We start from the raw sequence: 11,076 nt of genomic DNA, 5'->3' as shown, positions 1-11,076 counted from the left end.
TGTGTTTTTATTTATTTTTTTAAGGCAAGCAAACAGATGAATTGTGAAAAGCATTGTTCAATTCTTTTAAAAATTATAAAATTTTTGGGTTCTTCAAGAAATAAATTATGTCAACTCAAAATATAATTACAAATTGTGGGCCATAAAATCCAAGAACCTGCTAAAATGATTAATTACATTGTGCTTAATTTCGGGTCATAATAATGTAAGTAATATAATGAGTAGAAGATACTCTCAAAATCGCCCTGGTGTAAGATTACCATTCAGGCTTGAAATTACCAGATCTGAATAGCCAGGTACTTCCCCTCCTTCCTCTTCCCCTACCTGCTACTTTCAGCCTCACAACATACCCCAATTGGGGATGCCATAGTCTTACTGGCTCCAGACATTTGGGAACTGTTGAGACTCTTCAACATTAAAAAAATAAAAGGGCCAATGAAGTCGCTGCCCTGCTCCAAATGGTGATTAGAGAAGCTTAATTTTTGGCTCTTTTTGAAATATACATAAAAAGTAATGTTGTCTTCGCAATTTTTCTTTTTTGCACATTTTTGTCTCAGATTTGCTTGCACTCTGAGTTAGAGCACTGAGATAGGTAGAAGAACATTTCTTGAATGTGCCCTTAGAGAAAAATTACTTTGTTGCTAACATTTTTTCATCACACTTGTTAGTAGTTCTTTTGTTAAATAGCATAAATAAACCACTCTCTTAAATAGTATATGCAGAAATTTCCACAACTGCTTTTCCCTAAGCATTTATTCCATCTTAGAAGGCCTTTCCTATGCCTCTCGACGAAATGTTTATTTTTCCGTAAATATGAATAAATGAATGACTTTTTTATTTTAATCCTTTGTTCAGTTTGCAATGTTTTCTGGGTATTTCAAATGCGCTATACATATATCTTATTTTTTGATTTTCCGTAAAAACGGTTTTAGAAACTAAATAAAATTATCTTTCCGGTGTATTTATTTAAAATAAACATTATTGTTTCTAACTAATAAAATTTTGATATCGAACGTGAAAAATCTTGTCAAAAACGCTAACCACATTTGTACTTAATTTTATTTTTATACTCTTATCATGCTCTTGCATGCTCTTATCTGCTCTCATAAATAAACCACTCTCTCTGCTCTTATCCCTCTTATCATAGAAAAATTTAGAGAACTCGTTATTTCGAAAGCACTTTCGTTTTTGGGGAATTTTAAAAAAAGTGTACCTTCATTTTTATCTCGTTCATGATAAAAAATATTTTTTAATCTTTAATATTAATTAAATTAGGGGAATTAGTAAGAAAACTGTAACTTACTTCACTTTTATCTCGTTCATATAATAAGAAATAATTTTTAAAGTTAAACCGATTGTTACGATAGCGGCGCGAAATATGAATTATTCATTTTGGTTATTTTTTTTAATGGGTTCCAGTATAAATATATGAGGCAAACTGGAAAGAATAATTAATATTGTTTTTTAACCTCAATAAAATTATTTAAATAATTATTTCAGCATGAAATATAACATATAACAAAATATGGACGCCCGGTCATATCTAACCCCTTAAACAATGGAGGGGTTAAAAGAAAATTTGTATTCAAAACAAAAAGTTATGACATTTTTACTGACCCTTAGGGCCCGTTCCCACTTCCGTTTTCAAATCGGAGGCGGGTCCCGTTTTAAAAACGGATGGCCAATGGCCCTGTTCACACTACCGTTTTAAAAACGGACCATACTCTACGAAAAAAAATAATTGTCGATTCAACAAAAACATGTTATTTGCTCATTCTTCAGTAATGGTGCGCAATGGACGACGATGAAGCTCTTGTTGTCATGTTGTACTTATTAAAAAGAAGGAAAAAAGTGAAAAGAAAATTTTGGGTACACCCAATCATAGCCGAATGATTTTCTGTAGGAATTTTCCAAGTGTTAATTGGTGAGTTGAGAAGTGATGAACTAAAGTTCTTTAATTATTTTAGAATAATAATGATTGGATTATTTATATAGCGCCGTTTTCACCATGAAAAATCACCTCAAGGGCGCTTAATGGCTTAAGAGAATGTCTATCACTTCCTTTAACCATCTACTGGAATGAGTTTCAGAGAACTTAACATATCAAAATACAAAATTGAGAAAGTGCATTTGTCCTGAAGAAAGGCTATCGATATTTTAAAGTAAGAAAACAATAACAACTCAAATATTTTTTATTATGTGTTTATTAAAATAATAAGCTCTTCCGTGCATCTCATTAAAGCTTTAAAATTTAAAAAAAGTAAACTTAAAAAAAAAAAATTAAAATTTTGATGTATAAAAGTTGTGTACACCAAGTGTTTTGTTTTTATTCGGTTAAAGATAAAATATTACCATACTCTTTCTTCGACCAGTGGTATTAAATTTTCGGGATTTATTTCCTTATCCATTATTGTAGTTTTGATTTATTTACTTAACAAAATAACCAAATACAAGCACGCAGCGTGCCTGCTTCCTTGCGACAGGGAGCGGGCGGGGAGGGGTCGGGGTTTGGCGGGGACTCTGCCGGAACGACTGGACGACAAGTGTGAACAGCTCCATACAACACTATGAGCGAGCGTGTTCCGACACGATTTGAAAACGGACGCGCTGCGTAGGCGAGCCATCCGACAAAAAATGTCGGATCCGTTTTCAAATCGTGTCGGACAAGTGTGAACAGCTCCATACATCCACTACAGCCACTAGGGCATCCGTTTTTAAAACGGGACCCGCCTCCGATTTGAAAACGGAAGTGGGAACGGGCCCTTATCCGACCCCCAAACGATGAAGGGGTTAAAATAAATTTTGTATTAAAAACAAAAAGTTATGCCATTTTTACTGCATCAATAAATTCAGGACGATGTTTAATTCAGTTGCTGTGGTCAGTTTTAATCATATTTCAATAAAAAATAACTTCGAATCGGATGCGTGACACGGATAACTAGGATAACTGGTGAGTGTTTTATAAGGAACAAAGGAACTGCAACATACTGATAAACAATCTACCCTTTTTATTTATTTGTGTAGGAACTGTTCAACCGCAAAACAACAGCCATAAAATCAACGGCACAATTTTGACAGCCAGCTATGAAGTTTTGTGCGTTTGTGAAATTTTCTTTTAAAAATATCAATATTGATATATTTTCACAGTTTTTATAAACAAAACCTTTAAATTCAACGTTAAAGGTAAAGAAATACACATTACGGTGTAATTAATATGTTTTTTTACGCTAAAAATGTTTCCTTATCCAAAAATATTAGGTTAACTGTCATTATAAAAGTCATCCCATTATAATATAAAATACGGATCAGACGATAAATGTATGTTTGCATAAATGCATTTACAAATTCAATACCGTCAATTAATTGCCAATTTTTATTTTGCTAAGACTTCGCTTTGGGTCTTTCTTGCATTCAATGGAACAATGCATGGTAATTTTTCGGGGTCGCTGGCTAAAATATCAATGTTAAATTTTGACACATTTTTGCATGTTTTATTCAGTATTTATTAAAAAAAGTGATTGAATAACAATTATAACATAGTGCTGTTTATAAAGTACCCCATCAATAATGATGGGCACATTGTGTAGACATCGTAGTTGATAATGATCGTTATTTCTTTCCGTTGAGAAGAATATTGAGAAATCTTAACACCTTCTCATTCTGTTTTAGATGCCAAAGAAATTTGTAGGAGAGAATAGTAAAGCAGTGATTGCTAGAGCCAGGAAGAACGATGCCAAAACCCAACAGGACGCTCTGAAGAAACAACAGCAAGAAGATGAAGACTGGAAAGATGATCATAAACAAACTATTAAAAAACAGCAGAAACTCGTATGATTTTTATTTTATTTACTACACTAATATGATTAGACTGATGTCTGTGTTGAAAATAGTGTTGAGTACCTCACACAAGATGCACTACAATTGTCCCATACAAAAACGTAAAATGTCCCAGCACCTCACAAAACATGTTTGGTAAGGTGAGCCATACAGCATGGGACCTTGTATAATGGGACATATAGGGGGGGGGGGATATTCTTAAATTTTGTATTATTATGTGAATACCGCACAAGAGTCCCAACTGCTGCCAACTATCTGGAGCCCATTGAGGCACTCATCAATACTCATAATTTGTACAATGTATCTTAGTTATTGGAATTTTTTATTCTGTAAATATGCATTTAAAATATAAATACAATAGTAATACATACATTTGTACGAAGATGTTTGATTAGGTGATGATTTTGTGTGAGGTCCCCCGTCCCCCCTCTGCAAGTTGAGTATTTTTTCTGCGAACCTTTTCACCGCATTACCAATGTTTATATAACTATTGTATGAGGCACTTTTTACGGCATTCATACATTTTCTATTAAAATGAATGCACATGTATATATATAATATGCTCGTAGCGGCCGAGAGGTTAATTTTCAATATGTAATACCCATGAAGAGTTCATATTGTTTGCATATTGATTTCATAATTTTGATTCACTTTTCTGTTGTCTTCTCAGGAGGAACTGGAGCGCAAAAAACAAGAACAATTAGACAAGAAAGCAGAATTAAAGATTCTCCTGCAAAAAGAAGTGGACTCCATCAAAGTACAAGGAAAACAACCCCTGGCCAAAATCACACGGGCCAGTATTGTGGCTGAAACGGAAAAGAGAAATCAAGTGGCCAGGCAATGTGCCAATAAAGAGGTTATTTTAATTTGTTTCTTCTTTGGTTTGTTCTCTGCAGTGTTTGTCTTCCAATGTCCACAATACTAAGGAATTTATGAACTCACCGTTGGGATTTTCATGGGCCCTCCCTCCAGACATGAGGAATAGCCGATTCTGTTCTGCCATTGTCTCTTGGCGTTACGACCAAATTATCTTTAGTTCCTGAATTCCAGAGTACATGAATATTCATAGAAGTTCGAAGTAGATAGTTGGGGCGGTCAGCACAATAAAAATGTTTGTTCTTCAATATGACTCTCAATGTTCAATGTAAATACTGTCGCGATGTGTTGTTTTTATGCTGGCTCTGTGCTTGAATGAATCAGAAATTGTAGATGCGCTTATTTTTAATTACCTAATCTACTTTTAAATTTGTAGCATATTGAATATGGATGACAAATCATAACACCCACACATTCAACACTCTAAGCACCTATCTCTAATCTCCCTTCATACATCTCTCACATTCCTTGTCCAATTTTCTTAATTAAATTATTGTATAAAATATCAACTAAATCTGAATTGTATCATTTAATCACATGTATTATGAAAAATTTCAATCTGTAAACTTCACCCGCCATAGCACAGGGACATCCCTTGCACGGCAGGTGAAATAATACTAAAAATGTATCTACTGTACAAATTAATTTTTTTGCGTGAAATAAATAAATAATACAAATTAACTCCACACAGAAGGCATTGAGGAAAATAATTTCCCTCGGCCAAATTGAAAACAAAGTAAAAGAAAACACGTAGAATCAATCAATGGTATTGGTTCCTTTTCTTTTTTATTATTTATTTACACTAATCTGAGATTGTTTGGTATGCTTATCATTTATATAATGTTTGTAATTCTAAACCTTATTATTTATTACAGAGCGTAACGGTACAAGCGGAAAAACCTCTTGAAGAGAACATCAATCGATTCAACGCTCCCGGGGAAAGTGCCAGTACTGTCGACCAAGCTATTTCCCTGCTTAGGTATGTTTATTTTATTTTTAATTTGAAGTGATAGAAATGCAGTGCCTGGAACTAGCGAGTATGGCACCCCTAATTAGGGAAATTCGTTAGATTTAAAAAACAAAAACAAACTTTTATCACTACATTCTCCGGGATATGAACCTGGCACCCAGTGTCCAAAAATATGGTCCTTACCTCTCTGTGATGAAGATTTTTATTTCTAATTCATAATTTTGTCATAAAAAATAAATTAACTCTGCTCGATTTTCCTGACAATATTGATCAAACTCACTACTGTTTTAATTGCGAAATATTTGCCTAATAAAAATGCATGTAACAATTTATTTGTTTGCAGTGTAAAATCTGATGACTCCGATAAACATCCGGAGAAACGTCTCAAGGCTGCTTACACGGCTTACGGAGAGATTAACTTACCCATTCTTAAGCAAGAAAATCCATCCCTCAAGCTATCCCAGCTCAAGCAGATGCTTTTCAAAGAATGGCAGAAATCTCCTCAGAACCCTCTCAACCAGAAGTCGTAAGAATTCATCATCATTGTCAATTGTACGGATTACAATCAATTGATATATCCCTGCGTTTTGATTATAAATTATTGAGTTGTAATCTCTCGTGTTGGTTTTCTCGTTGAAATGAAATTAATGAGAATATTGAGTCAGATTTGGATGAGACCCTTTTGTCAACTTCAATTGTTACAGAGTCCCGGATTAGACATGTCTTCTATTTTTAGGATCACTCACGCATCATGAAGAAATATAAAATTTTATAATATTTTTGGTCATTAAAAATGTTGTATCGCATTTAAATATTTACCAGCTTCATTTATGGTGCTATTATAATCATCAAAATATAATAATAAGGGCCCAAATCAATTAATATAAAGTTTTTTAGATTATTTTCTTTGTAATTCATTTTATTTTGTTATTTTTAAGGACGGGTTGTTTCGGAGAATTTGAACAATTCATCATATTTCAACGTTCATTTTCGGGTTCTGTGAAAGTCCTATTCAAGTTCGGTTATTATATCATTAATGGCTAGTTGCTTGACAGAACTGAAATAAAAACAGAACTTGAAAATGAACGCTGAAATTTGATACATTGTTCAAATTGTCCGACATAACCTGTCTATTTTGAATCATTGTCATCTCTATGTATGGTTATGTATTCAAATTTTAATATGTCAACAAAAAAGTTTGTTTACGATCTGGATTTGCAATTGCAAAAGCTGGGCTGAGCAGAACGGAAAAATTATTTTATTTGGAAAATGTTTCTTTTTTGGTTCCCTATTGACTCAAAACTGCTGGAAATTTGTTCTTATTAGTGTCAGGAGTGTATAGAAAGTGGTTTGAATGGTAGAGCAAGTCGGGGATGCCCGAGGAAGACTTAACCCATTATATCTGCACTGGAATGAGATACAGGGTAGATTAAAAGTTTATATGATGTAGTTTTTTTAATAGTAACAATTTGATATACAATAGTGAATGGTGGAAGTCGGTTACGCCCGATGAAGACATGGCACGATCAAGTGAAATAAAAACTAAAATATTCAATTCTTTCGATGAATATTATTTCCACCTCAAAAATAGACCCAGTTTTCAGGTACACTTAATTCACAATCTCGAAACTCTAAAAACTCTACTCCAAACCATTCAAAATATCAGCTAGTAAAATATAAAAAGCGATAGATATATGTATAGACCTTTTAGATTAGTATACATATTTTGTTTGAGCTAATGACTAAACCTCTTGAAGGTTTTTTATTTTATGTTTTGCTTTGTGAATATATCTGTGATCGGTGTATATTGAGGGCTTAAAGTAAAACAATGTTATCTACAAATAATACTAGGCCTTAAAGTCAAATAAATTATGCAAAAAAAAACATACCAAAAATTTGAGGATTTAAAGTCAAACATCGTTATCTACAAAAAGATATACCAACAATGTATAATCGGCATGTTTTGTAGATAACGTTGTTCGACTTTAAGTCCTCTAATTATTGGTATGTTTTTTTGTAGTTGACATTGTTTGACTTGAAGACCTAGAATTATTTATATGTTTTTTTAGATAATGTTGTTTGTCTTGTTGTTGGGCTTAAAGCCCTCGATATTATATAAACCTTTGGGTTTGTAGCCTATTTTTCAATTAAAAAGCCTCTAAGTGGTTAAGAAAACCTTGTACTGATCATCATCACTTTTGGCTCTACAACCCCTGGTGGGTCTTGGCCTCCTCAAGAGTCTTCCTCCACTCATCTCGGTCCCGCGCCAGCTCTCTCCAGTTTCGAAGCTCCAAGGCAGACAAATCTTTGAGGACGTTGTCGCTCCATCTTAACCTTGGACTTCCCAGGCTCCTTCTCCCTATCGGTCTTGAGCTCAGCAGGGACTTTGGTTCTTGATGCTCGGTCATTCTCTCCACATGACCTAGCCACCGAAGTCTTCCCAGTTTTATGAACTTTACTGATAATATACAATAAGTATTTTACAGTATAATGTATCCTTTTTTGAATTTAAAAATTTCGGTGTCCCGATTTTGCAAAGGCAAAACCCGGGTCCTAGTCATTTTTTAAACAAAAATTTAATAACAAAATTCCCAAAATTGTGTGTAAATTTGAAGGCGGCACTGTTGTCGATATCGCGGTTACCAATGCGAAACAAATTCGTTTGCTTGTTAGTTCCTCTTTTCGCTACTTTCACTAGTAAATCTGTCCATCCATATTTTCAAATAATTCTACTAAAAATAAATTTGAAAATTTTCAAAAACTCGACTTATTATTCCTGTGATCTATCATGAATATGACCTACTTAAAATATGACTAAGCAAGTCAATTTGTAACATGTATATTAATGAACATTAAATAAAATGTATCCACAACCTTGTGTTTTAATAAATACAATTACTATTTAGAAATAAAAGTGAGTAGGTGCAAATAGTACTCTCATAATTCGAGTGTGTATGTGTTTTGCATTTCCATGGAAGGAATGAAATTTTATCCCATTTATTGTTCCCTATTTAAAATATCATTTGTTTGAGAATGGTTGCCCGACTTTGTGTAGGTAGGTACTTTGTGGTTTTTTTTAAATTAAATAAACATAGCTACCTACCACAGACATATATATTCATATGTCTATGGTACCTACCCACCATGATTAGATCAATAATGAGCAACCTTTTAACCGAAGGGCCATTTTATCCATTTTCTATTTATTCACGGGCCGCAGGGGGTAGGGTACATACAACTTGACGTGGTTTACTTTGCGGTTGGTTTACATTTTCAAAAACTGTGATTTTTTAATAAAACAATAATAGAATGTAAAATCAAAGCGCCGCTGATGAATTTTTTTTTGTCTCCAAGGCAAAACAAATAAATTCTGCCGATTTCATCATTCTAAAATACCTATTAAAGAACATATGAAAAATAATTGCAATTTTGAGTGGCTGATTCAAAATAGATACAAATCCGAATGATTGCTATTAAATAATAAATGTCAAAACTCTTTTCTGTTGTTTGTGTTTTCTAAAACATGATTTGAAAGCGTACCTACCCTAATAAAACAGAAACCATTCAACAATCAAGATTAAAGTCTTTCGTTAAACTCTTTTATAAAACAGAAAAGAAACTGTTAAATATTTTTTACTGCTATTTTTTATACTTTGTCTAGCCAAGACACAGAGTAAAGGGTCGCTTGTGGACCCACGGGCCACATGTTGCTCATCACTGCCATAAATGAATTAAAAAGTTATGTCGTTGTACCTGCCTACTGAATATTGACGAAGTTGTTTTTTAAACTTCATAACATTAAATTTGTGAAGAAATTTTTTAAGATATAACAAATGTTTGTTCGGTTAGGTGTTGGCACACATTTCACATACACATAAAAAAACATGCTTTTAAAATAGTTTGTTCTTGGTGAAACGATCATCTATTTTTTTTCTGGAGGCCATGATTGAATCCTGCCCAAGTATGTGTGTACTCATACATCTAGAAGGCGCTGCTTACTCCCTCTTTAAAACAAGCTCAGTCATCGACAATTATTTCATTGCCAGCAGCGGACATGACAACATAATTATGGAGGCAGGTAAGTACTGAGTCACTGTACTCACCGACAGGATGACAGCTATTTAACCCTTCAGGCCTCGGAAGGACATTACTAGCCACAAACATCATATTTCATTATAGCCTCTGAAGGACAGATCTGACCGGGGTGTCAATACATTACGAAAGTATTTTTTGTATAATGCGTAGATATGTGATATTTATTTATTTACGCCCTAATGGGCTTTTACGAAAGTAGTTAACAAGTAATACAGTTGTGTTACATAGTTTACTATAAATAATGATTTTTGATTAAATTAAGGTAAATTCAAATTAATAGTGTGGATTACGGAAAGCTAAATATGTATTAAGGAACATATAAATATAAAAACAAAAGTGTATTCACTACATATTATGATATGTTCGTCATTGGAAAGATAAATAATTACTCTTCATAGTTTGTATCAAATATTTATACATTATTATATGGATAAAATTTAAAAAAATGTTAAAGTGCATGATTACGAATTTCGACATTTTTTCATTGACAATATGAAAGTTAAAAAAATATTTATATTCTTTTATTGTATAAACGTGAAAAAAAGTGAAGTGAAAGTTTTATTACCTATTACCTACACAAAAGGGATATGTTTTATAAATATCGAATTCTTCCAAAATTATGAACGGTCTTCAAAATGTCCTGGTAAGTCTTTTGTTAACATTTTCATGTTTGATATTAAAAAAATATTTTTTAGAAAAATATATATTTTTTTAATTGCAAATATTTGAAAGATAAATTAATCTAGTTTCTAAAATAGTATTCGAACAACTTCAAAAGTAAGTAAAATGTAGCACATTTTAGATACCTCGGGAGCATTTTGAAATTCCAAGAAAATTCACCATGTCGTTGGGACTTGTTGGTAAAAGAATTTAAAAACCTGAAGGGTTAAAAACGTTATTTTTGTATTTCGTATATTTTTATTAGGTTCTTACTTCTATTGAACCACACATTTAGGGACGGGTTGTTTCACAGTGTTTGAACATTTCAAGTTCTATCCAAGTTCTGTTATTATTTCAGTTCTGTGAAGCAACTGGCCCGTAATGATATCAAACAGGACTTGAATAGAACTTAACGTAAAATTAATTGTAATAATAATTTAAAACCAAAAAGATTGGAAAATTACATGGGTATCTACAACTATCAATGAAGTAGATAGGTTGCACCTCGGATCAATTCTGTAATCTGAAGGTTCCACACAGGGCCGGCTCTATGCAGACGCACTACTCCGAGCGCCAACTTACCAAAGCACCAAGGATTTAAGGAGCCAAGGTGCTGTTAATACCTAATACAGCGCCAT

General features: G+C 33.0%; 1 protein-coding gene across 1 annotated transcript; it reads left to right on the top strand.

Annotated features, from left to right (window-relative positions):
• Positions 1 to 3,066: 3,066 nt before the first annotated feature.
• Positions 3,067 to 6,401, top strand: LOC149425556 (coiled-coil domain-containing protein 124). The gene is made up of 5 exons (XM_089651175.1): positions 3,067 to 3,183; positions 3,670 to 3,828; positions 4,508 to 4,693; positions 5,589 to 5,692; positions 6,027 to 6,401. The coding sequence occupies exons 2-5, from the start codon at positions 3,670 to 3,672 to the stop codon at positions 6,211 to 6,213; spliced, it is 636 nt and encodes a 211-aa protein (XP_089507301.1). The 5' UTR covers positions 3,067 to 3,183; the 3' UTR covers positions 6,214 to 6,401.
• The last annotated feature ends 4,675 nt before the right edge of the window (positions 6,402 to 11,076 follow it).

This window comes from Hesperophylax consimilis, chromosome 3 (genome assembly GCF_061612785.1).
Source record: "Hesperophylax consimilis isolate HC1 chromosome 3, BYU_Hcon_1.0, whole genome shotgun sequence".
In the NCBI taxonomy this organism is placed as follows: Eukaryota; Metazoa; Arthropoda; class Insecta; order Trichoptera; family Limnephilidae; genus Hesperophylax; species Hesperophylax consimilis.
The sequence above is the reverse complement of the archived record's forward strand: the minus strand, read 5'-3'. Positions and strand labels throughout refer to the sequence as shown.

What these genes read in the sequence shown, in the direction of transcription:
- LOC149425556 (XM_089651175.1), top strand. Translation starts at nt 3,670, where the DNA reads ATGCCAAAGAAATTTGTAGGAGAGAATAGTAAAGCAGTGATTGCTAGA. An exon ending in GGCAATGTGCCAATAAAGAG is followed by an intron (nt 4,694 to 5,588) that starts GTTATTTTAATT and finishes TATTTATTACAG; the next exon opens with AGCGTAACGGTACAAGCGGA. An exon ending in CAAGCTATTTCCCTGCTTAG is followed by an intron (nt 5,693 to 6,026) that starts GTATGTTTATTT and finishes ATTTGTTTGCAG; the next exon opens with TGTAAAATCTGATGACTCCG.